This window comes from Ursus maritimus, unplaced genomic scaffold (assembly GCF_017311325.1).
Source record: "Ursus maritimus isolate PB19 unplaced genomic scaffold, ASM1731132v1 scaffold_25, whole genome shotgun sequence".
Classification (NCBI taxonomy): domain Eukaryota; kingdom Metazoa; phylum Chordata; class Mammalia; order Carnivora; family Ursidae; genus Ursus; species Ursus maritimus.
The window spans coordinates 33,795,560-33,821,574 of record NW_024425008.1 but is presented as its reverse complement, the minus strand read 5'-3'; the positions used below and the strand labels follow the sequence as shown (position 1 = coordinate 33,821,574).

The 26,015-nt window shown below is 46.7% G+C and overlaps 1 protein-coding gene across 1 annotated transcript in view; it reads left to right on the top strand.

Moving 5' to 3' along the window:
- LOC103674342 (protein farnesyltransferase subunit beta) overlaps positions 1 to 26,015 on the top strand; it is a 61,586-nt gene that overhangs the window by 24,303 nt on the left and 11,268 nt on the right. Inside the window, exons 3-9 of the mRNA XM_040641788.1 lie at positions 221 to 293; positions 2,549 to 2,640; positions 9,951 to 10,097; positions 10,199 to 10,282; positions 14,981 to 15,067; positions 21,199 to 21,328; positions 24,192 to 24,324. Of these exons, the coding sequence (XP_040497722.1) occupies positions 221 to 293; positions 2,549 to 2,640; positions 9,951 to 10,097; positions 10,199 to 10,282; positions 14,981 to 15,067; positions 21,199 to 21,328; positions 24,192 to 24,324 (746 nt within the window). The remainder of the gene's footprint in view (positions 1 to 220; positions 294 to 2,548; positions 2,641 to 9,950; positions 10,098 to 10,198; positions 10,283 to 14,980; positions 15,068 to 21,198; positions 21,329 to 24,191; positions 24,325 to 26,015) is intronic.

Here is a 26,015-nt window from a genome sequence, read left to right as displayed (position 1 = left end):
TCAGCCAGCACATTTTCAGACACTTTAGGGACATTCAGGTGCTGGCCTCTTCTGTCTGGTTTAGCTGCCCTTGGGAGCTAAAGAAGATGCTGGTTATCCACTTGTTGACCATGGGGGGGGATGTCCGGCAGCTGAGAGTGTGTGCACGTGCACACGTGTGTTCTCTAGTGGGGTGGAAGAGAAGCACAAGACTAGGTTTTCAAGCTCTTTGTCTTTCCAGGCTGATTTTGCAGAGGGAGAAGCACTTCCATTATCTGAAAAGAGGGCTTCGACAGCTGACAGACGCCTATGAGGTAAGCACACTGCCCAGGGGCTCAAATGGATGGTCAGGCAGACGTCTAGTCCTTTTTTCTGTTGGAATGTGAAACACTTGTGGGCCTGACCTGCTGCCCAGTCACTCCGTGAACCCGTGGGTGTGGCAGGAGCCAGGTACGCAGGAGGCCGGACCCCCAGAGCCGGGACTCCCCGTTCTGAAAGGGCAGAACCAGGTCTCTTGTGGTATCCTCCTCTCGGAGGGACAGAGCACCCTAGATGGAGTGGGACTTTCTTGCACCATTAGATAGTGGTGAGGGGTTCACGTGCTTTCTTCTGGCCACCGCTTGTCAGCTGGGGAAAAGGCAGTTACTGTCCATCCCTAATCCTTTGCCCTGTAAGCGGATGGATCTAATTCCTATGCCGGCCAAAGGATCAGTATATAAATCCCAGTGAGGACTTCCACAGTTGAATATGTAAAAATGCCCACACTTAAGGTGCATTTTAAATCACATTCCTCAGAGTCCTGGGGTTCCACAGAGGGGCCTCAGGGGAGGGCAGTGGTGGTAGAGGAGGGGGAAGGGTGTTGGGAAGGTGGCAGGCAGGGGATGAATGTGAACAGGAGGGCTCCAGTCTTCCTGCTTCACCTTATTCAAAGCAGCTGTGCTTTGAATTTGCTTTTTATTTGGGAGTCTACATTTGATTATTTACAGCAGGGATTGGCCAGCTGAAACGCCTGTAGACCCAAGCAGGTAGCATATATAAGAGAAGTGGGCAGGTGGGAGGGAGACTGAGGCACACCCAAGGCCCCGTGCTTTCCCTCTGTTCCTGCCAGGTGCTGATTTCCAGGAATGCAGACCCAGGCTGGCCAGATCTCTCTCTCTCTCTCTCTCTCTCTCTCTCTCTCTCCCCCCCCCCAAGTTAAGCCAGAAATTCAGATTTCTGTGTGAATCTCCCAATGCCTAAATGTTGCAACTAATTCTAATTAAAAAACAAAACACTACAGGGAACAAGCAGAACATGCCTGTGGACTAGACTTGGCCTTGGGTTCAGAGTTTCCAATCCTTGACACAGGTCCTCACTGGTTAGGGTGCAGCGAGCCCCGGTACAGTTAATACCGTACCAGCTAACAGTTGAATGAGTGCCGAACGCTTACCATGCCTTATCTCACCTGCTTATCTCACCCGGCACAGGACGTAGGTCAGTATTGTTTACAGGTAAGGAAGCCGCTGTCGCAGGATTAAATCATTTTCTCAGAAGCACAGAGCTATAAGAGGAGGAGCTGGACTCCATCCCAGGCAGGTGGGATCCAAACCCCTTCTCTCCAGGTGGCGGCCTAGCCACAGCTGGGGACGGTCAGTGCATTTATGAAGAGGGTTGCTGGGGCCAATGGAAAGAGCACTGGAGTGGGAGTCTAAAATCCTGGCTTCTTGTCTCAGCTCTGACATTTGATGGTCTTTGTCATCTGGAAAAAGTTAATCCCTGTGGACCTCATTTATATACTTTTAATCTGGAAAACTGGAGCAGTAAGGCTACCTGCCTGCCTGCCTTGAGCGCTCTATCCATGTTGATGGGTTGAATTGGGATCCCAGGCGGCTCACACTTCACCTTGGGAAGCCTATCCCAGCCCCTGAGGCAGAATCAGGCTCTGCATGCGCTCCCTCTGGACTCAGCTCCTGCCCATTGCAGCGCACGTGGTCATTCAGGTACGTGCACGCGTGTCATGTGCGATCTTGTTCCAGAAAGCCGTAAGGTAACTCGTGCTTACATGCATCTGTCTAGAGGCCTCTTCCTCTACCGAGAAACACACGTTCTATATCCCAAGCATCTCAAGAGTAGGAACTAAGTTTTATTCATTATTGTGCCCCCGCCCCGTATCTAATACAGTGCTTGGCACACACAGGAAGTACTAAATATTCGTTGAATCAAGGAATGAGTTAATCCGGGAAATCGCTGTCTGAGAGCCTAGAGCTCCTTGGGTCTACGCGGAGGAAACAGCATCACTTAGCTTCCTAGCATGTGGCTGCTGCTCTGCTGAGCCTTCCTTAGGCGCCTCTCCGGGGAGGACCTGGTGGGCTCAAGGTAAACTTCTTTGTCCCAGTGTCCTTTCTGCACATACGGTCACTTCAGCTGCTGACTGGGGCCACAAAGCAAGCGTCCTTCATTCACTAATTGTTCAGAGGGTGCCCTCCTCCTCCTTTCCAGGCTGCCGGGGTGAGACAGATGGTGCCTTGTCAGCGGCCTGGTGGAATGATTCTGAATAAGGGGTGTGTTTTCTCCCCTGTGCCTTTCACAGTGTCTGGACGCCAGCCGCCCGTGGCTCTGCTATTGGATCCTGCACAGCTTGGAACTACTAGACGAACCCATCCCCCAGATGGTGGCCACAGAGTGAGTCTGGCTTCAGGGAATCTGGGCTGTTCTTGGAAAGTCCGTTTTGAGTTGGGGGTTCTTTTTGTTTTGTTTCTATTTTATTGATTTTGAATGAAAAGCACATCGTGCTACAAAGATACCCTTGCCCTCCCCTTGACCCCAGGAACTTCCTGAAACTCCTCCGCTTTAGAAGCCTGTTGTGAGCTCGTGGGTAGAACAAGACTTTGAACTCCCAAGAGAAGGATTCTGGTTTCTTCTGTGGCCTTTTCTTTTGGCTCTTGCTCTGGTCTTTGAGAAAATTCTTCATCATCAATTCTGATATTGCCAGAAAGTACAGTGTGAATTCGAATAGCGTCTGTGGGGAAGCATGTGCCAACCCAACGAACAAAAATGCCTTTGCCTTCCCTAAACACCTCCATAGACATGTCCCCTCACCAGTGCCTGGGGGGCGGTGTAGCTCTTGATGGTACTAGATGTCTTACAGCCTCGGTGTGCAAGTGCCTCGACCCACAGTTCTCTTAAGCTTCGGATTTATGAGTAGAGATCTAAGCAACTAAGATTCTCCCCAAACTGCCGGTGCAGATGTGTTCTGGGAACGACTGTGGCACGTCATCCTTAGAAGCGCATCACGATTTATATTTTAAAGCAGAAACTTATCATCACTGCAGTCTTAGGGATACCTGGGGTAGGAAAGGGCAGCCGGGGATTGGATCCGATGCCCCTGTTCTCAGGGAGAGAGAGAGCACATTCCCTTGGCAGCACCTGGAGTTCCTCTGCTCCCCTGGCGCTTCTGAGGTTGAGGAGTCCAGGAGGGAAGGCCCAAGAGCTGGGTTCACGTTCTCGCAGCACGCAGCGCTGGCTGTGTGAGGATGCGTGCAGGCTAGCCTGGCCCCGCCCTGGTCCCAGTGCCCCTGCCTGGGTCACACTGTCAGGTCAGAAGAACAGAACCACACATTGTCTCATTCATTCTGTCTTAACAATAACCCCTCATTCTTGCCTTCCTGGGCAGGGTGTCTTGTGATGACTGTGGATGGGGAAGATAATAAAGAATTAGGCAATTAACCCTTGTGATGTGTTCGCTGCTCTCTGAGGGAGAGGAAAGATACGCATTGTCCTCATCATGGTGCTGCTGAAAGCCTAGTTGCTTCTAGCTGTGGAAGTAGAATTGGACCCAGTTTCTGCAATAACAGGAATTTAATTGTCAAAGGCCCATGTGTTTTTGAAATACCAGTTGGGGGTTGTGGAGTGTTTGGGAAGTTTCTCCCCCACAATCAGGATGTACAGCAGGACAACGGGACAGTCGCACATGAGAGAAGAGAAAGAGAAATAGAGGATTCGGGGGCAGAGAAGAACAGGTGTGCCCGGGAGGAAGACGTGGTTCCTGAAGAGGAAGACCTTGGGTCACACTTGGGTCAGCATCGATTTTGGGTTTGCTCTAGGTCGTAGACTTGGTGTTGTATAGGTAAGGCTTTGCTCAGGAAGTGTCAGAGCGGCGTTCGTGGTAACGTCAGATAGGAGGAGAGGACCCCTTTAAAGGGCTTTTCACAGTGAACAACTGGACACAACCCCAATATCCACAGTAGGGATGTGTTAAAGTGTATTTGAAGCTTAAGTAAAATACGGTGCAGTGCAGACAGTGAAATACTGGGCAGCCATTTAAAACCTGAAGGTAACAGATGTTATCTAGACTTGCTGTGATCATTTTGCAATATATACAAATACCGAATCACTGTGTTGTACACCTGAAACTAAATGGAACACATCAGTTATACTTTAATAAGAATGTATACATATGAAGTGCATATTTGTTTATACAGATGCATGCGGACTCCCTGCTCCGGGGGCTGTCTGCTTCTCCCTCTCCCTCTGCCGCTCCCCCTGCTCATGCTCTCTCTCTCTCGAATAACTAAATAAAATCTTTAAAAAATGCATACATTTATGTAGAAAGATGTTCATGATTTAAGTGAAAAAAGGTGGTTAAAAAGATTCAACTTCTGAAGGTGAAAAATATAGCTGGTTACATGCCTAGAGAAAACCAAAACGTGTACACACCTGGTAGTAGTTATTTCTGGATGGGGGGTTATTTGCATGTTTTAAAATGTTATTTACTTTATTGTTTTGTAGTTAAAAGAATGCTTTAAATCTAAAAAGCTGGTTTGTTCTAATTTCAAACACCACGCGATAGTGATGAGACTTTCTGCTTCCCAGCTGCCTTCAAGTCTTTACTTGTGGTTCTTCTGGATATTGATTTAACAAACTTTTAAAGAATTCCTTGAACTTCCCAATAGTGAATTTTGTTTTGTGCCTAGCAGACAGTTAATTCTAGGTGCAAATAATATCTGTTATCAACAAGCTTAGCAGCTTTGACAAATAAGGGAATAAACTATTTTTAGTAAGATACGGAGAAATCTTACTGACTTAAAATATGGGGGTTTTTTAAAAGACAATCTGATATCGGATATTGCCTTTTTGTTTATTTTGCACAGAGAAAAGAAACGCTTTGAAAACATGGTCATGTTTCTATTCCCCTCTTCATACAGGTATTGAGGTGCAGAGGTTAGGTCTGGAGTATTATTATTTTCCTGCCCTTTTCCTTCCCCACTCCACCACCTAGTATAGGTGTCTCTCTCTCTCTCTCTCTCTCTCCACCACCTAGTATAGGTCTCTGTCTCTCTGTCTCTGTCTCTGTCTCTCTCTCTCTCTCTCTCTCTCTCACACACACACACACACACACACACACACACACGTTTCTCTTTCCTGTTTTATTCAGTGTTGTGCTTCTGTTTGTTTAGGGAACAGTATGGTAGGCTGAGTTCCCTCTAGTGGACAAAATCACTTTTTCAGCTACTGTGACTGCCAGCTGAGGCCAGCAAGGCCAGGTTTTTACTGCTGGTCTCAGACCTTTCAAGAACAGTATATTCATAGGTAGTTTAGCTTGCCACTCTGGAGAGACTGTCTACACATTTGCACATGTTTACCTGAAATACATGAATATCTTGGAACCGGACTAAGTACATTTGTTGGTGATATTGCAGCCCGGAAGGAAGCACCCTTTAATGAGAATCCCATGCTTTGTTATTGAAAACTACTTGAATGTAACACACAAAGTGAAACCACAGGGAGACCACTGTACTGTTAAAGTTAGGTTGTTAGCTCCTGTAAGAGCTAAAAATTGTCTCTAACCTAATTGTTTTAGGACTTCTCCACTTATAAAGTTTTTTCCAAATACTAAATTTAAATTTTCATGTGTCAGTGTTCTACTGTTTCCCTTTCAAAAGGTTATTAGTAGCTGATCCTCTTAATAGCTCTTTAAATATTTTTCCTTTTAATTTTTAAATACAATTTGTCTGTTTCCTTACCTTTCTATGAAGATACCTCATCTCGTCCTTTGTGTTCTGGGCATTTTTGGGCCAGGCGCCTCTGGGGGCTAGTGGGTCCAGGTCAGGGGTGCTGCCACATATCCTCCATAGGACAGTTCCCACAGCGAACAGCTACGCAGTCCAAAATGTCAGTAGTGCCAAGGTGGAGAAGCCCTGCTCTAAAATGACCGACTTCAGCCTTGACCATAGTTCCAGAAGAGCAGCGTCCAGAGGATGGCCGCTCTTGGTGGAGTCAAACAACGTGTCAGACTCTGCAGGCCACACTGGGCTCCTGGGATCGGTGCAGAGCCCACCTGCCTTTCACCCGTTCACTGCTGGCCTCTGCCGGGAAGGGCTTTTCCTCTCCCTCGCACTCAGCTCAAGTTGTATGGTACCTTGGAGTTGAAAACCTCCTTTGAGTTGAAAAATGGAGGCTTGAGCCAGATACAGTTGTGACCACTGTGTTTAATTAATTAATTAATTAAGATTTTATTTATTTATTTGAGAGAGAGCACGAGCAGGGTGGAGGGGCAGGGGGTGAGAGAGAAGTAGGCTCCCTACTGAGCAAGGAGCCTGACGCTGGGCTCCATCCTAGGACCCTGAGATCAGGACCTGAGCCAAAGGCAGATGCTTAATGGACGGAGCCACCCAGGTGCCCCCAGCACTGTGTTTATGATGCTCTTAACAAGTGTTCTCATTTGTGTTCACAACTCATGGGCCCTAACCTCTGGTCCTTTTTCTCCTATGTTCCCAGTCCTTTCCCATCGTATATTACTATGCTTTAACTCACCCCCCACTCCTGGCGTCCCTAAGTATATTAGCTGTTAACTTGTCCGTGCTTTCATTTGTTTTATTCTTATGTGCTTCTGATTTGTTTTATATTATTCTGGACTTTAATTCTCACCTTGGAGGTGTTTCTCTGCTCCTTTGGAATTATTTGCTTGTTCACTGTACATGCTTTAGAGTCCTTCTTCCAAGTTGGTGACAGTGGTGCCCAGAATCAGCCACTTTAGGTCAGTCTTCAACCATCTCACCTCAAAGTCTGAGTAAACCCCTTACAAGGTTGATACTCTTGCTTTGAACTTGATCTCCTTACAGGTCTCACATACTTTTTAATAGTTGAATGATAGAGCGTGGATGTTCGATATTCACAGTAATGGAAATGTTCTCTATTTTGTGGGAGCCACTGGAGACATGTAGCTATTGAACAGGTGCAGTGTGGCTTGTGTGACCGAGGAGTTAAAGTTTAAATTAATTTAACTTAATTTAAATAATTCAGTGTAAAATTTAAATAGCCTCATGTGGCTAGTCGCTGCCTATTGGACAGCACAGATCTCCCACACTGCTACCCAAAATGTGGCTCCCCAGACCAGTGGCATTGCTGTCACCTGGAGTTTGCTGAAAGGGCAGACTCAAACCCATCTCGCTCTTCTGAGTCAGAGCTGCATTCCAGCGAGCTTCTCAGGGGATTTCCGTGTGCACTCAAGTTTGAGAGACACTGATACTTGGCTGTACATTGGAGCCACATGGGAATGTTAAAAAGTATGGCCACTTGGGTCCCATCCTCAGTGATTCTGATTTCATTGTTATAGGTGTGGCCTGGGCATTGGGTCTTTAAAAATCATCCCCCACGGGATTCTAATTGCTCAGCTAAGACTTGTCGTTCTCAAACTTTGTATTAACGTCATCTGGGAAGTTGGTAAAGATATGGAGGCCCAGTCTTGTTTCTCCTTCAACAAGCCTGCATCTCTGTTTTCTCTACTCGCTCTCCAATGATTGTGATACACACATTTTGGGTTTGAAAGTCCCTAATCTTAAAGATAGTTTCCCACTTTGTTGGTCATTGTCACGTTAGCTAGAATGAAACACCTTGCTGACTTGAAGGAAAACAGGTCTCCTAGCCCTTTTAGTCATATGACTAAATGAGTGATGCATGCAAACTTGCTCTTTCACAAAGTCTGCCACTCTTGGTATTTGCACCGTGTTTCCTGCTTGTGATTTTTTTTTTTTTAACTAGTTGATGAATTTCTGGTCTCTAAGATAAGTTTTTCCTCCCCCTTACTATAGATAGAAGTCTCATTCACATTTTGGTTTTCAGAGTTGCTAAGAACTCTGCTAGTTGACGGCTGGTAGCTTCATGGTCAGTTTGCCAGTTCCTTAAGGTGTGAGTCGGAAGGCCTCTGGAGCAGAATGTTCTGTAATATGGAAGCGTCTCAGAGTCCAGCAAAGCCCAGCCCTGCCCCCCAGCATAGCCCCATGGCCAGTCAGATGCTGTATGTCAGCTGAGGGAGGTTGGCATGGAGGGATGGTTTCAAGGTGTCTGGTACATTCAGATCCCAGCTCACCAGACACTAGGCTACAGGGTCAGGGGTGTTGGATTTGGCACGATTCTATCTTGGGAGCTGGGAAGGAGAATGGATAACTAGGTGACTCTTTTTCTTTTCATTTTTTTTTAATGTGCTGTTAAGTTTTATATCAACTAAAACCTTTTGTTTTTGTGATACAGAAAACTCTTTGTATGCCAGTGCAGCCAGACTTTGTCAGGACATGAATTTATTAGCTATTTGTCTCCCGGAAATAGGATATGAATTGATGAGGGTTTGGAAAATATGTTAGGAACAAGCTCATTTTCTCAGTGAAAATCAATTGATATTACGGATACGCCACAGTACTGTCTTCCTTCTCTGATGATCAACTTCCACTTCAATCCTCGTGGTTCCCGCAGTAAAATCAGAGGTGCAGGTAGAAGTAATTTTTTTTTTTTTTTTAACCTGTGAAGACTTCAGAGCTCCAGCAGCGAGTCAGCAGCGTTTTCTATTGCTGCGCCTGTGAGATAATGGGAGGTCTGAAATCAAAAGTCATCAGATAGGATGTGGAAAAGCCATAATAAGCTTGTGCCCTAGAGGAGACGAGCCAGACTCTATGTGGTCTCTCTGGCAGCGGTAGATAAGAAAGAGGGAGATCAAAGAGTCCAGGGGAAGAAGGCTCTTAGCACTAGGGCAGAGATTTGCAGCTTGTTCTCTTCAATGGAAGCTTGTCCGAATAGGAAGCCTGTGATCCCGGCTGAGTTGTGGGGAAAGAGCTCAATAACCAGGACTTTCCTGGGGCACCTCTTCCTGGTGAACTTCAGAGGACCTTGGACACATGGGGCTCCCTTGGTTTGACCTTAGACAAGAATGTAATTTCTGGGCCACCTGATGCCATGCTTGGAGGCAAACCCTCAGTAAACAGTTCTCTCAGTTGCGGAGCTGTAGCCTCTGTGGATGAGTGTGTAAAATTCTCCAAAAGCCTACAGGCCCAGGTGAATCTGTGTGATGTGAGTCAGCAGTGCTGACGTTCGCCACAATTGAGGGGAGCGCGATAGAAGTCCACTTCTCTTTTGTTCTAACCATGGAGGCAGACTCCATTAGAAGCTTCTTTCTTGGTGGTGGTAGGAATAAAAGTCAGAAGCCCTGCGGCTTAGGTGGCAATGGGAATAAGAAGGTATCTCTTTAAATATCCTGGGTGGGCCTAGGTGGCGGCTCCAGACCAGGGTGGTCAGTGTGGACAGAGGTTGGGCACCATCAAAATTTAGGCAAAATTCAGTTTAGGGACCTCAGAGGCAAGAAGGGGCTGGGTCCACAGATGCGGCGTGATGAACCGAGGGGAAAATATGGGAAAAATTTGGTCAAGAGCCATGAGACTTACTCCCAATTCTGTGAAAAGCTGTTGGTCTCTGCCTGGCCTTCTGCTCCTTGCTTCACAGCTAGGCGGGTCCTTAAATGCAAAACTCGGAAAGAAGGGCATTCAAAATAGCAGGGTAGAGAGTTAGGCCCTTTTCAGAGGTTAATTATATTCAATATATGTTCAGTAGTTGGGAGGAGAGGGTTTTTTTTCCCCTTTTGAGGGAAAGTCATGGACGCCGGTGGAATTTGATGTTTTGAAATGAATGCTGGCTGACTTTGGTTTTTCCTTTGGCTGTGTACCTAGCGTGTGTCGGTTCCTGGAGCTGTGTCAAAGTCCAGAAGGTGGCTTTGGAGGGGGCCCTGGCCAGTACCCGCATCTCGCACCCACGTATGCAGCAGTCAACGCGCTCTGCATCATTGGCACGGAGGAGGCCTATGGCGTCATTAACAGGTACAGCCAAAGCCAGCAGTGCGGGACCCCCAGCGGGCGGCCGCCTGCTGACACTGCACTGACCATTGCTGTCTCCCGCCTCTCGCCTGTTTGTTTCCCAGAGAGAAGCTTCTTCGGTATTTGTACTCGTTGAAGCAACCCGATGGCTCTTTTCTCATGCACGTTGGAGGCGAGGTGGATGTGAGGTGAGTGGGGCTTTTCTCAGGCTGCTGCATCAGTAGATTCTAGAGCTTATCTGCCAAACCCAAGGAACAACATGGAAAATCTGCTGCTTTGTCTCACAGAATGACACGTAGAATGATGTGTCAGGGACACAGTTCATAATCATGGCAAACACGAGACAGATGTCCTCAGGTGTCACTGTCACTTGCCTTCTTCTATGTAAATGTCCAAATATAAGTAAGACAGGAACAAAATCAAATGCTTTTAAGAGTCAAAAACTTATTTGGTTGATAGAAAATGACATACCATCACATATAATAACAGTGGAGTGTAATATAATCTTTCATCTCTCTGGGATAGGAACGGGGAAGGAAGCCCAGTAGGGACCTAGTAAATATTTTCTGAATGAATTTGATGAAATGGTGAGAATGTCTATCACCTGTATGAGGATTGCTTTGAGAGGTGCAAAAACCCTTGGGGGCCCGTAGAGTGCAGGGAAATAGAGTTTGAATAACTGATTAGAACCAGTTGGCTCAAAATTATTATTTCACTCTAGAATGATCGAATGTACCTAGCAAGCAGCTCACTCATCTGGCAGGAGATTACTGAGGCATATGGGGAATTCACTAAGTCATTTCTCAAAGGTTGTGGATCATTGAGATTTTATACCAAATTCGTATTATTTAGTCAGAGAAATATGGTTTGTCGAGCTTTCTATAGCAAAGTCATCTTACTGCTTTACCTGTAAATATGTTTAGCTTCTCTACAAGTTGATTAATTTTCTGGCTTAACCATTGGTTTGAAAGTAAAGGGGGAGGAAAAGAAAAGTGTAACATGTCCATTCAAACCAAAAATCTGTTCTTCCCTGGAAAAAAGGTTTCTTACAACACTTCCCACACCAAACACCAAACGTGTGTTTTTTTTTTCCTCATGTTAAACAATCCTGACACCAGCTAACCAGATTTAGCTCAGATTCCACAGGTTAAGGGCTCAGTCCCACAAGATCACCCCCAGTCAGATGCCAGTCACAAGTGTGTGTCCCCGTGTTACCCACACTTCCGTCTGACTTGGCTACAAATCAGAGGTTCCCATGACCTCTCTTTGGGTTCAGTAGTTTGCTACGATGGCTCGCAGAACTCAGGGAGATGCTTTAGTTACTGGTCGATTACAAAGGATATTATAAAGGATACAAATGAACAGCTGATGAAGGATGAAGGATGAAGGATGAAGAGGTATATAGGGCGAGGTCTGGAAGGGTCCAGAGTGCAGAAACTTCTGTCCGCGTGAAGTTGGGGTATGCCACCCTCCCGCCAGGCACATGGATGCATTCACCAACCCGGAAGCTCCCCAAATCCCTTCTTTTAGGGTTTTTATGGACGTTCTCTTGTGTAGGCATGATTGATGAAATCGTTGGCCTTTGGTGGTTAACTCAACCTGTAGCCCCTCTCCTCAGGGGAGCGGGGCTGAAAGTTCCAACCCTCTGATCATGCGGTCAGTTCCTTTGGCAAGCAGCCCACCCTCCAGGAGTCACCTCATTAGCATAACGCAGGTGTGCTTGACCAGGGCTTGTTCCGAATAACTAGAGACTCTCCAGGCTCTCCTGTCACCCCTGTCACTCAGGAAATTCCAAGAGTTTTAAGAGCGCTGTACCAGGAATCTGGGAGAAGACCAAATATATATTTTTATTACATCATACTAGCCCAGTGTCTGTTGTTAAAACATAAACTGAGGCATATTTAAAAAATGTAAGCATTTGAGCAAAAATCTATTCGAAATGGCTGCATCTAACCCAGGAGATAGAAAGATGCCCCAAGGAGCTACACAAAATGAGAGACTTTTATGGGCAGAAGGAACCGGGAACAAGGAAGTTAGACTAGGCAAAAAGTGGGTCAGTTATTGCGAGGTTACTTTCCTTTAGGGGACAGCAGGGTTCTATCAGGCAGATGACCCAACCAGTGCTTCCTGATGAACTGGTTTAAGATTTCGTTTCTGGAGCGCTGAAACTATGATTAAGTTTCAGTTTGGTGATACGGGGCTTTAGCATAAGTGACTCCATTTGGAGCCTGTTGTCTTGTGTTTAACCTCGTAAATGCCAACAAAGCCAGTATAACTACTGAGGAAAAGCAGTATTGTGTTGACTCTTCTTAAGGTAAAGGTTAAAAGTTTTTTCCTCCCTCACAGACACCACATTTTCCTTTCTGTTCTACAGATAGTCCAGCTGAATATGCACCATCTCAAAATTTAGTTTTTTAAAACTCCTGACCTTAGGAGGCAAAGCCAGATTGCTTTGCCACTGTATCACATGCCTTGTTCAGATATGATTATTCTCTAGCTTATTAGTTCCAGCGTGAGTTTTTTCTGGGTTCTTATTTATATCTGCTAGACAAGTGCTAGAAGACTTCTCCAGGAAAATCGATCTGTTCCACCCAAGAGCCTGCAGCCGTATCTCACCTGTACCTAAGCTCCTCCAGTGACAGGCTCGGTCCATAGGATCAGAGATGCAAATGCTTCCTTGCTTTGCCTGGTTTCTAGTACCCCCGTTCCATCATTTCTTGCTTGGTATTTAATTGTCCTTTGCCTGAAAGCGTCAGCCAGGACTCCAGAGTGCTTGTTGAGTGGGTTTGACTGGGAGAGAAGCCGAAGTTGGCGGGGGAGGGGGGGCAGTGCATTTGGGCATCTGGAAGCTAGTAGGTCTCATTCTGGGTCAGAGTGGCCTCTTGATCTTTCCCGTCTGTCCTGATTCCTAATAGTTTCCGGGATGAGCTCATTCAGGGCTTCATGGCACAGGTGTGCTGCCGGTGATCAGACCGCAGTGAACTCCTGGCAAGCGCCGTTCTTTCTCAGTCTCAAGAAAGGAGCAGTTACTGACCGCCTAATCTGGGTTCTAGAACCTGGAGCATTCCGTGAGGGGAGGGGGGAGACGGAGACCCAGCATTTGCCGAAGTGGAGGTGACAGGGCATAGGGTGTGTTCAAGAAAGCAGGTTCGTGTTGCTGATTTATAGAAGGCCTTGTGGGCAGAAGTGAAGGTGGAAGTGCAGGCTGGGACCAGACTGAGGGGTCCTGAAACCTTAAGAAGTGGGAGGTGAAGAGCAGTGGGAAGCCACTGGCCAGTTTTAAGTAGGGAGTGAGGTGATCCGATCTGTGTTTTATTAGAACTTCTCCAGTTGCAGCGAATAGGTTGCAGTGTTTTAGTACAAGTCGTCTGGTTTCAGGGCTGGAGGGAGGAAGACCAGGCAGGAGCTTGATCGGGGTGCCTTGGATCTGGGGGACAGCAGAGAGGATGGAGAGTAGTGAACAAATTTGAGCGATGTGATGAGCGGCTAGAAGGAGAGAGGAAGAAACGGCACGAAGAAGGTGTGTTTTGTTCCCTCCCCGCTTCAGTGTGCGATCTAGGACTCGTGGCTTCTGGCATCACGTCTCCATTCTGCCTTTTGTGAGAGGCAAACTGCATTGTCGGCCACCTCTCCACCTGAGAGGTTACGTTAGGGTTCAAGAGCAAATACTGTGGAACCCCTCTGAGAGGCTCAAAACCTCCAAGAAATGAGATCAGCGCTCTGAAGTTAGCTGATGGTCGATGATAATGTTTGGCACGTGGGACTCTTGCACGCTTCTGATGCCCGCTGGGCTCACTCAGCCTCTGCCGAGCCGTGGCCGGCGTGAGCAGCTGATCAAAAGGCAGGGGGAGCGTAATAACGCTTGCGGCTTCCGCGGAGAGTTCTTCGGAACACCTCCTAAGTTTGGCTTAGTAATTAGGTCCATATTGAACGGTATGGAAACGAGACCCTTCTCTTTCCTCCCTTTTATATTCCTTAGGAGCCCTTAGAAAAAGGATCTGTTAGCAGAATTAGAACCAACAGTTTTTGTCTTCATCGTAAAATGGAGCTGAGATGCTGGATATTTGAAAAGGGCGTAGAAGGAAAGAAAACACGGTTTGTAGATACATTCCGTAAAAAAGGGAGAAGCTGAAATAAAATGCGTCCTGAGAAGAATTAGGGCTGGCAGGATGGAATGGCAAGAATTATTCCAAATCAAGTAGGATAACATTAAGAAAAAAAAAAAAAGATGTTCTCTTTGTTTTTCATTTAAAAGTGTGTGTGTGTGTGTGTGTGTGTGTGTGCACGCGCATGTGTGTACACGTCCTGGTGGGGTGTGTGAAATCAAAGCTCTTTTCTCCCTCTGAAGGCCTACGGAAAGTATCTGAGTGGACTCTGTATTCCTGTGCCTCTCGTCTGGCCTAAGCAGCCATTAGGGTCTAGTGCCCTGCTCTGGAGTGGCTGTTGCAGACACTTGAATGTGTCCATGCTATAAACAGAAATCCTGGGTCTAAAACATGACTGACGTCGAATGAACGAGCGTATCAGAAATAGCCGAATGACACCGTGGAAGTTTGGGAACCACGATAGGTCTTTGAAAGAAGAGCTAAATTCCCTTTGGACATGAATTGATATGGCTCTTATTTCCTCTGATGTAGATTTGACCATGTGGAGGTAGGCAGACTAGAATGTCATGTTCTTTCTGAAGCCATGCTGTGAGCAACCCTATCCAAACAGAATGTCAAGCCTCTCCGTCGGAGACCCAGGAGGACTGACCGAGTGCCAAGAGTGAGGACAGGAGGTGGTTGCAGCTTACCAGGCAGGGAGCAATCCGCCTGAGTTCAATGAACCTTAGTTCAGCTCTTCCTTAAAGCTTAACGCTATCCCCTCTGTTTCTGTCCTTCCAGAAGCGCGTACTGTGCTGCCTCCGTAGCTTCTCTGACCAACATCATCACTCCAGACCTCTTTGAGGGCACTGCCGAATGGATAGCAAGGTGAGAGATGCCGGGATTTGTCCCAGCCTCTTAGGAAGCAGGTGGTCAAGATTCTGAAAATAAAGGAAATGAAAAAGGAATGGAAGGGAATATAAAATTACAAGAGATGGATTGGGCTGGTAGCAGTGTGCATTTCAAAATACTTTACAGGCTTATTCCCCAAACTTTCTTCAACGTTGTATTATTGTGTAGATTGGCAAGGATCAACCCCCGGCACAAACAGTGCTTGTGGGCATCTAAATGGATTTAACCAGCTTGGAGAGTAATTTGGTAATACCTTAAAGATGCCCTCGCTAATGTCCCAATAACCGCACACCTCCCGAAACTCACACACATGCACGGAAGAGACACACGTAGGACTTGTCTGTGATAGCAAAACCCAGAAACGGGTTAAACGTGCATAAGCACAAGGTGGAGAGAGTCGTGGTATCGTCACGCTGCAATATAAATGAATGAACCAGAGCCACGTGTACCCAGATGGAGAGATCTCAGAAACAACACTGAGCTAAAACAAAGGACGTTGAAACATGCAGATTAGCACGTTTATTTAAAATTTGAAAACATGCACAATAATTCTGTATTGTTTATGGGAAGAATCACATGTGGTGATTTCAAAACACGCATGGGAAGGATAAGCACCAAATTCAGGGATGGTGGTTACTTCTCAGGGAGAGCAGAGGAAATGAAATCAGAAGATGCCTGCCCATGTCCAGGGAGACTTCCACTGTACCTGTAAGGGTTCATTCCTCCAAAATGAAAGAAAGAAGTGTATTGGACTCAATTAAACCTAGGTGTTACATACATGCACATTCTATGTATTATGTGCTGTACTTTCCTAGATGCTTCAAGCATCTCGTGATTTAAAAAAAAGAAAAGGAAAGGTATAGTAGATACCTATGTACTATTATGGGATAATATCCAAGCTGTATTATTTTGTTTTTTACATCTTTATTCTTACCAAAGTGGTACCTATTACTATGAAAATATAATTTACAGGTAAATCAGATGGTAAACTGTGATCATATTTACTTTCCTATGTAATTTTTATTTTCCTCAAATTAATCATTACCTCTTTTTAAAAATGTATACATCATGAATTTATTCCTAGATTTTCTGCCAGAGCTATAAAATCACTCTCAATGCAAACACTTTAGGTAATGTATCAGTTCTCGTGTGTGTGTGTGTGTGTGTGTGTGTGTGTGTGTGTGTGTGTGTTTTGAGTTCTCCTTCCTGGAGCCCTCTGTCCTCCTGCCTCAGTCTGGACAGATTGCTCTCAGCTTGTTGCACAGCAGGCATCCAGAAGCTTCCTTTCAGCGTGAAATTCACTTCACTTCTCTCCTTTGTTGAAGCCCCTGCCCTCCTTTTTCTTGGCTTTCTTACACATTTTCATGAAGCACATACTCCAGTAGATCCCACCCGAGAGCACTTAGGAGATGAATTTTTAAGATTGTGCAGTATAGTTATTCTAGTCTCACACTTGATGGAGATTTTATTTGGTTAGAGATTTCCAAACTGGAAACTGTATCAACTGTATCCCTTCAGATTTTTTTAGCATTCCTCCATTATCTTCTGGCTTCCGGTGTCATTGTGGAAAGGCTAACAGTATTAATAACGAACATTTACTGAAGACCTGGTGTGTAATACTTACTGGGAAGGTAGGTCTAGTTTAGAGATTGAGACTAGAGGCTTTTGAGCTAACTGCCTGGGTTTGGTTCTTTATTACACTTTCTCTTTCTCAGTTAAGCGTCGCCATCTTTTTATTCATTACAAGTGTATTTTTTTCCATTTCCCTGAGGTAAATATATAGTTACAATATCTGCTTTAAAATTCTTGTGTGGTAATTTCAACATCTGGCTATCTTGGAGTTGGCATGTCACATACTCCCGATTCTGCATACGCCGTGTAATTTTTGGATTGTATTGTAGACATGGTGATAGTATATCGTGGGGACAGGATTCTGTTAGATTGCTCTAACAAGTGTTGATGGCTTGGTTTTAGCAGCAGTCATCTTGGTTAGACCCGAAGCGCGGATTGTCGCACGTGCACTGGGCAGTGGCTCCGCTGTTTGGTCAGTTCTCGGGTCAGAAGCTGATTTCAGTTTGCCCGATGCATGTGTGATCCAGAGTCAGGCAGAAACGTCAGTGACGTGTAAACACGGAATTTGGAGTTTTCCTTCTCTGGCTCTCCTCTTTTTGGTATTTCTTCTCAGTTTCTGTCAGCCTGGTTCTTGTTACCAGAAAAATGGTGGGCCTTCTATTTGTTTCGGCTGCCTTCCACCGACCCCTCTGACCTGCCGCTGCCCCCACTGGGTGACCGCAACCAACCGTCCTCAGTGCAAACTGGGAAGAAAAAAATAGGGTGGCGGAGGGAAGAGACGGCCTGCCTGCTGTCGTCTGCTCCAGCTTTTAAATCCCCACCAAAATCTGCCTGCCTTTTTTCAGTCTACTGAGTCCTCGAAAAAAATGTTTCTGTGTATTTTGTCCAGAGTGTGTGGCTAGTGTTTGCAGGAGGGTCGGTTTGTTAGGCACTTACTAGACACGGAACTCTGACTACCTGGGTTTGGATCCCAGTTTTGTCATTTAGTAGCTTTGGACAAGTTATGGCACATCTCCATGTTATGATTTCCTTGTATGTCAAATGGTGGGTATTGAATTGGATATTGAGCTGAAATACAAGGAGTGTTAAGTGGTCAAAGCCTGTTACGCTAACCACTGCCTCCCAGTGCTGTTGAATTCCCAATCCGTCGTGTGTGTGTGTGTGTGTGTGTGTGTGTGTGTGTGTATTTAAGATTTTATTTATTTGATGGAGAGAGAGAGAGAACATAAGCAGGGGGAGCGGCAGGCAGAGGGAGAGGGAGAAGCAGACTCCCCCCGAGCAGGGAGCCTGATGGGGGCTCGATCCCAGGGCCCAGGGATCATGACCTGAGCTGAAGGCAGACACTTGTATTTTGTTTCTTTTTTTCTCTGTCCCGCCATATCCCCCTCCCTAGAAGTGTTTTTGGAATCTTTATTCTTGCTGTTTGGAAACTTCATGCTGATGAACCTGATATGGATTTTTTTTTTTTAATCTCTTTTGGCGCTCAGCCGGTATATTCAGCCCGCAATTACATATACTTTAGTTCCAAGAATCTTTGTTATATTATTTCTTTGATAATTTCTTTCCCTTTGTTTTCTGTGTTTGCTCCTTTTACAACCTCCCTAAGTAGGGTTGGTCTTCTAATTTTTCAAATAATTTTGCCTGTATTTTTTCACCCTTAATTTTTCTTATTGTACTTTCTGAGAGATTCCCTTACCTTTATTTTCTAATCCTTCTGTTGAGTTTTTATTTCTGCAATTCTGTTTTAAATTTTCCGGAGCTTATTTTATTCTCATTTATAAAATAAATACTTTTTAAATATACTCTCCTGTTCTTGTTTCAGGCATATTTTCTTCTTGCAGTATTTTTATCTCATATAATATTTTATCTAAAAAGTTTCCTTCAGGGGCGCCTGGGTGGCACAGCGGTTAAGCGTCTGCCTTCGGCTCAGGGCGTGATCCTGGCATTATGGGATCGAGCCCCACATCAGGCTCCTCCGCTGGGAGCCTGCTTCTTCCTCTCCCACTCCCCCTGCTTGTGTTCCCTCTCTCGCTGGCTGTCTCTATCTCTGTCAAATAAATGAATAAAATCTTTAAAAAAAAAAAAGTTTCCGTCTGCTCCCTGTGTTATTTCTCCAAGTTATTTTTGTGTGTCTGCTCCAGTTTCTCCTTCATGTGAGATAACTGCCGAAATGTCCCGTGTTCGGAGTTAGGAGCCAAGTGCTGGAAAGCTGGTGGAGAGCTAGCGTGCCAGCATTCAGCCTTTCACCCCACTGGGGTTTTCCCTTGGGCGTATCTGCTTCCACGGAGGAGGATCTTCCAGAGTCCTGGTTGGGGTATGAAGTTGGCAGCCCGCTTTGTGAAATACTAGGAGGAAATGGGGTAGGGGGTGTTTGCGTCCAGATTATAGGTTCTCACGCAATTCCCTGCTCAGTGTGGCACGTCCCTCCTGCTCTCAGCTGTGCTGGATATCCTGGCGTTAGATGGTCTCGATTAAACCCCTGAAGCCCCCGTGTTCTGCTGGGTACCTGGGAGTCTCATTGATTCTTACCTACATTTGCAGCCAGTTAACTTGTGTCCACCCTATGCGACTTCTCGAGGTATCCCGTGCCTCTGGTTCCTGGTCCTTCCCCCGGAGCGCATCTCCCTGCTTTCTGTTGCCTCCTGCCCCCGGGCTCGTGTAGGTTTCTCTAATCTGTTAGGCCCGTTACTTCTTATCTCTCTCCTTTCCTGGCTTTCGAAATTTTGTTATCTCCTGTCTGTGTTCATGTCTTCTCCTATGCTCTTTACCCTTGTGGGTTTATCCCTTTTGAAGTTCTTTTCCTTTCCTTTTACTGGGCTCTTGTGCTCGATCTGTTAGGTTGAGCTAGAAGACACTCCCGAAGAATTTTACTAAATGTACTAATTTACAATGATTAAAATTGCTCCCATGCGTAAAAAAGGGATGAAAAGTGGAATGTAAATCATGTGCGTTCACACTTTGTGTGTGTGTGTGTGTGGAGAGAGAGAGAGAGGCGGAGGCACAGAAATTGAGAGGGCACTGCTGTTGAGAGGGTGGGGGGCTAGGGTGGGCAGGAGATTTACTTCTCATTCTTTATTCTTTAACCCTGTCTGGTTTTTTTAATTCAAAAATATTTTTGAAAGTTAAGAAAAAGAAAAATGCTACGAGGGCCCCGGCATATGCCTCACTCGCCAGACCCTTCACACTTGAGCTATTCCTCTGCTCCATGCGGCCAAACGTGAGGGAAGGAGCCCTCGCCGCTTGGGGGGTGGCAGGGTCCTGAGACGGAGGTGCTGAGGAGAGGAGTCTGGGCAGGGAACAGTAGCCCGTTTTTGACTTGGCAGTCTGCACTTGATGTCCCTGGGCCCGGGGGCTGCTCTGAAAAAGGCCTGTGAGTTCCCAAGATGCCAGGCCTCTGGGGAGAGGTGCCTGGAAGACGGGCAGTATTACTGCTGCTTTCCTCTTCCATCCGGAAGTTCTGCCAAGTTTTGGAGTAAGCGCTTCTCCACCTGTGCACCTGTTCTCCAGCTGGGACTGGAGGCGGACACACCTGCAGCGTGCGGGCCGTGTGCATACTCGGAGAGCACTGGAAGGACAGTCCCACACTGCAAAGGAAAATACACTAAAAAGAAAACTTCTTTATTTCACAGAAAAGACATTTATTATAGGCAAGCAAAAAGGGGAACATCCAAACCGCTTGTAATCTACCACCAACCACACATTTGGTGTCTATCTGTCTAGAATTCCAGAAGAATTATACAGTACATTGTCACTTTATAACTTTTTTCATGTAATGTATTTGGAACATCTTTATACTTCACGGCATCATTTTAAATGAGTGGTTTTCTGTTGTACAAAATGCCATAATTTATAAAACCAGTCCCTTACTGTTGAGCTCCTGAGCTGTTTCTAATATTTCACTGTTACAAATGGGAGTATGGTAAACATTCTTGTAATCTCCTATTTGAATCATTTTTACTTATTTTGTAGGATTAATTCCTAGAAATGACCCTATATTGCCGGTCCAAAGATTAGGCGTGTTTTTATGACTAGAGAATACACTATTAACATATAGTAACCCCAAATAATAACAATTATGATAATAATAAATTACTAATTTGAATGTATAGGAAGTTATCATTTAAAAATAAGTCTATCTTGATGGTAATAGAGGTATTTATGTTCATTATAGAAACTTTCTGAAAATACAGAAAAGAGGAAAAATACTAGCAATAGATACAACATTTAAATACCAGTTGTCATACTGTACATGTGATTTTATAACTTTTTCCCTAAAAGCAAAGATTTGAGATACTATGTTTGTTACATAAGTAGACCATTTCTGAGTCCCCTCCCCCCCCTTTTTGGAGGGAAAGGCATTTGCATAAGTTAATTAGCTGACATCTTTCCATTCATAGCTGAGATGGTTCATGTGGTGACCTGAGCAAGCTCATTCTTTGCCATCCAGGACAGTTGCACACTTGTGCCCGTCCCCACTCCCCCGGCCGCTCGTTGGTTGACACCGACCATTCAGCCTGCTCTTCTCAATCTCCTAGGTGTCAGAATTGGGAAGGTGGAATTGGTGGGGTGCCGGGGATGGAAGCCCATGGCGGCTACACATTCTGTGGCCTGGCCGCACTGGTCATCCTCAAGAAGGAACGTTCCTTGAACTTGAAGAGCTTATTGGTAAGTGTCTGTTGACCCCTCTTCGTCTCGGGCCCCAGGCCCCCGGTGATGTGACTGCTCAGACTCACAGGCTTTGGGACTGTTTGGCTGTGGGAAGGGCCGACAGAGTTCCTGTCCTGAGCCCATGAACTAAATGTCCTGTAATGAAGCTTTTCAGTGCAGTTGTTGGGGCGCTCAGCGCTGTTCCAAGAAAGTGGGAGGGGTGAACGTCTGCTCTCGGTCTTGGCTCCTTCCTTCCTGCCTTTCCATCTTCCTGTTCTGACCCTTTCTGTGGTGTGTTAGGCCAACTCCACAGTCTTCTTGAGTCCCTCACACAGTTGGCATGAGCCAGAGTGCCTTCCTCATACTTCCAAGGCTGTAGCTTCAGTCTCTTAAATTTAGAAGTCGTCATGTGTCTTAGAAAGAATCTTCTCAGAGGAAACATCATACGAAGGCTCACAGGCCTTTTGAAGCCAAGCTTTTATTACTGACCACAGTGCGTGAACATTTCGTAACCACATTTAAATGAGCTGCGCAGAGCACGGTGGTTGCGTTGAGCAGGTAGCCCAGGCATGTATGTCTGGACTCTAAGTTCCTGACAAGTATTGAGAGTGAACTCAGAAAGCAGTCAGCTTCAGGGGTCACTAGGTTGTACTGAAATTATCAGAGGCCTCGTGTACAAACATACACACACCCCCTGCCACCGTCTTCTGGGAAGCATTTGCTCCCGACCATGACCTCAAAGTAACCAGCTGCTACTGACATTCATCTCCTCTCCCCAAGTTCAGATGTCAGCCTCTCATCATAGGAACTGTCATGAGACCCATCATGAGCTTGCAAGAAAGTTTCTGTTAACTCTGTAGATACACGACCAGCAGTATTTTGTCCTCACCCTTAGGAAGCCTCCTATAGTATACTTTCCTGGAAGGTTCATGCTGAAATGGCCAGCCTTGTGCACTAGACTTAGAGTTTGTTAGACATTTAAAAATCTGCTCACCAATAAGGCATGAAATATGAAAGTCCCATTTCCCAGGCAGAAATAAGGAATATAATTAGCAGAAGCTTCAGTTACAATGGCAATAGTCTAGATTTGAGCCCTGTCTCTACCACTTCCTAACCATGTGACTGTAGGAAATTTGTCTGTTTTAGCTTCAGTTTTTTTCTCCTCTATAAGGTAGAGATAACAATTTTTTGAAGGTTAAAAAGGAGAGGTTAGCACTCTGGACTGAGAAGGTTAAAGGAGAAAAAAAATCCATAAACCAGCCTGGCATATAGTAGGTGCTCAATAAATGTCAGTGTCCTTCTTACCCAAACCACTCTCTCCCCTCCATTTACTTTGGGAGAACTAGGACCCATGTCTGAAGGATTTTATGAATTCATATAGCCAAGGGAAAGAGAATTAACCCTTGGGCTTAAGCACTGGAAAAAATTATTTAGTCTGACTTAAAAACCATTAGTCTGGGGGAAAAAAACAACCCTTAGTCTGTAGGGTGAGTAAAAATGAAGAATGAGGGGCGCCTGGGTGGCTCAGTCATTAAGCATCTGCCTTTGGCTCCGGGCATGATCTCAGGGTCCTGGAACTGAGCCCCACGTGGGGCTCCCTGCTCAGTGGGAAGCCTGCTCCTCCCTCTCCCTCTGCCTGCCGCTCCCCCTGCTTGTGTTCCCTCTCTCACTGTCTCTCTCTCTGTCAAATAAATAAAATCTTAAAAAAACAAAACCCAAAGAACAAAAACAAAAACAAAAATGAAGAATGGACTCCCCACTGTAGCACCTGTTTTCTCTTTCCTTGAGTGATGCTTTGCCTACTATCATTAAATGGCATCATCCCTAGAGCACTGGCTCATTGAAGACTCACTGGGGACATACTTGTGCCTGCCCCTGCAGTCTAGTTTTTATGTCTTTCTTCTGAGAACTTGGGACTTGACTTGTCGGTGAGTGTTGCCTTGAACAGGGATATAATCTAAACTCCACAACTGCTAACTAAAAGGCGGGCTGGACCCCCCATTCCAGAAAAGGTCCTTGGTGGCTCCTTTCTGGAACTCAGTCTAGTAGGGGGCTGGGGACGAGGAGGTGCCCTGCTCTGCACCCTGGTTCTGCAGGTCGGTGGCTGGTGGCTGGAACTGCCTGGGAGGGAAATGGAGATGTCATTATCTGCTCAGCCAGTTGGTTCTGCTCATTCCCGGAGGCCAAGCCCAGGGCTATCTTGATCTTGGTAGCAGCGTGTGTTCAGGAGACTTGGAGATAAGTGGGGAAGGGCAGCATCATGGGTGACAGCTGAGTGACATCAGGAGCCATTTTACAGGGTCGGAGTGAAAGATTTTCTTCTGTTAGCCAGCCAGGTTCCCCCGGAGAAGCAGAGGGGCTGGACCGCACAGAGGTTGGGATAATGGCTTCTGCTTCCAGCCCTGCAAGTGACTTGCTAAGAAACCTGGGATGGATTTCTTCAGGTGCCAAGTCAAAAGAACAGTTTGAGATCATCTGATGCGATGTAGCGCAGAATTCCAGTTGAGTGCTTTTAATAAACTTCCCTGAGCAGGGAAAGTGGTTAGAAACAAGCCCCTGCTGGTCTTGCCTTACATTTCCTAGGTAAGCCTTGTTTATGGGAAGACATTTGCAGGCCTCCTTACAGGCCAACTTGGCCTCTTCATCCGGTCAGCACCAGAACCCACCTGAAACCCGGGAAGAGGTGGTCTGTTGTCTGTTAGGCACGGAGCCGAGATCAGTACTGGTTGCCCTGAAGGGTCCAGCTTAAGTGCTCCACTCCGCGTCTGCGGCAGTGAGGGCGAGGAGGTAACGGCCAGCGCGCTGGGACTGCCGGTGCCAAGAGGCCAAGAGATGGGACCTCCGCCTACAACTGCCTCTCCCTCGTCTGTGTCATTCTCAGCAATGGGTGACCAGCCGGCAGATGCGCTTCGAAGGTGGATTTCAGGGCCGCTGCAACAAGCTGGTGGACGGCTGCTACTCCTTCTGGCAGGCGGGGCTCCTGCCCCTGCTGCACCGCGCGCTGCATGCTCAAGGTGAGCCCGGGGGGCCGTTGGCGGGGGGGGGGCTGTTGGCGGGGGCCCGGCGATTTCCCCGGCTGCTCACCGAGTCCGGAAGCCAGAGTGCTTTTCTAGAGGGGTGGAAGTGAGCTCTGTCTGTCCTGGATTTCGAGTGCCCGGTGTGGAACCTCCTGCCTTAGGCACGCGTGCGCCGACAGGATTTAATTCTGGTTCAGTCATGTTACGGTTGCTGCTTCAAACTGGCTGTGGCTAGGAGCAGGCCGGGTGCGTGTCCCGGCCCGGGGTGACTGCCACCTCAGCTGGGTGTGAGACCACAGTTTCCAGTGCAGAGTTCCAGATCAGTCATATCGGAACTGGAAACCCACGCTGCGCACGTCATGGCCACAACAGTGACCAAACAGGCACTTCCAGAAAGGGGCAGAGAAACAGAACCTGTGGGGAAAAGATCCACCATGTCTGACCGGCTTTGTAGTTGCCGCCATCAGAAATAGCATAAATTCGTTGAAGAATCCTAAATGCAAGTTTGTTCCCCGCCCCCCCCCACGCCTGGAGCGGAGAGACCTGTGTTCATATCTGGGGAGTCTCAAATGGAAATGCAAAACCAAAGCACTTAGAGACCAAGCAAAACTTCTGGGAGCCTTCCTTTATTACTTCTTAAAACCTCAGGTTGCCTGCAGACTCCCGAATCATCTTTCTTATTTATTTTATGTGAGAGCAGGGTGTCCCTGAGGAAAACAGTGGAAGAGGGGAAGTCATGGCTGCCCCGCTGGGTCCTGATCTGTTCTTGGAGTGAGATCCCTAGGCCCGGAGGGAAGGCTTTCTTGGGGCTTAGTAGTTAGGTAATTCATTGCTCAAATGTGGAAGATGAGATTCTTCCCCCCTGCCTTGCCATCCCCCCCATGCTTTTCTTTCTTCTTTGGCTGTTCTTCCTGAGCCCCTTTTCTTTAGTTTCTTCATTTCATTTGAGTTGTGGCCACTTTGGATGCAGCCTTAAAGTAAACAGAACCTCTGCCCCGTCTTCCCATTCTCCCAGTCTCCGTCTGTCCTGAGATTCCTTGCTCGGGGCCCCTGGGCTTTTGGTCTCAGGGCATTAAGGTACATCATTCCCCTGACTCTGGAGCCTGCACTGTCTCTGGCTTGACCACTCTCAGAGAGAAGTCAAGAAATCCCTGAGAGTCCAACGTTTTCAAAGCAAACCTAGCTTGGGGTTTTAGCGATTTCTTGATCTGGAACTGGCGAGGGGACGCCCCTGGTAAAGTGGTCAGCCCCTCCCGGACCTGCCCTGGCGGGGATGCGATGCAGTCCTGGTGCGGTTGCCGGGGCACCAGGCGAGCTGATGCAGGGGCGCCACCCGCCAGCGTCTTCAGGGGCCCGCTGACATTTTGTTCATTGTAGCACACGCTCTGGAGGCCTAATCGCATTCAAAGCTTTGCCTGTGGGAAAGGTTGCCTGTGAATCTTGGGCCTTGCAGTTTTTTCACTGCCTGGAAGAAGGTTGGGCTGGAAGCTCACCCACTTCTCAGCACCAGTGAGAAAGGAAGAAGGGAAGTGTCTCCAGCAATGGGGATAACACTGACATTGGGAGTCAAAAGGAGACGACGTGTAGAAAGATATTCATAATATACTACGGTCAAAGGTTCCAGAGCAGTGTGTATATAATACCATGTTTTTTAAGAGAGAGAGAGTGCAAGCGGTCGGGGGGGGGGG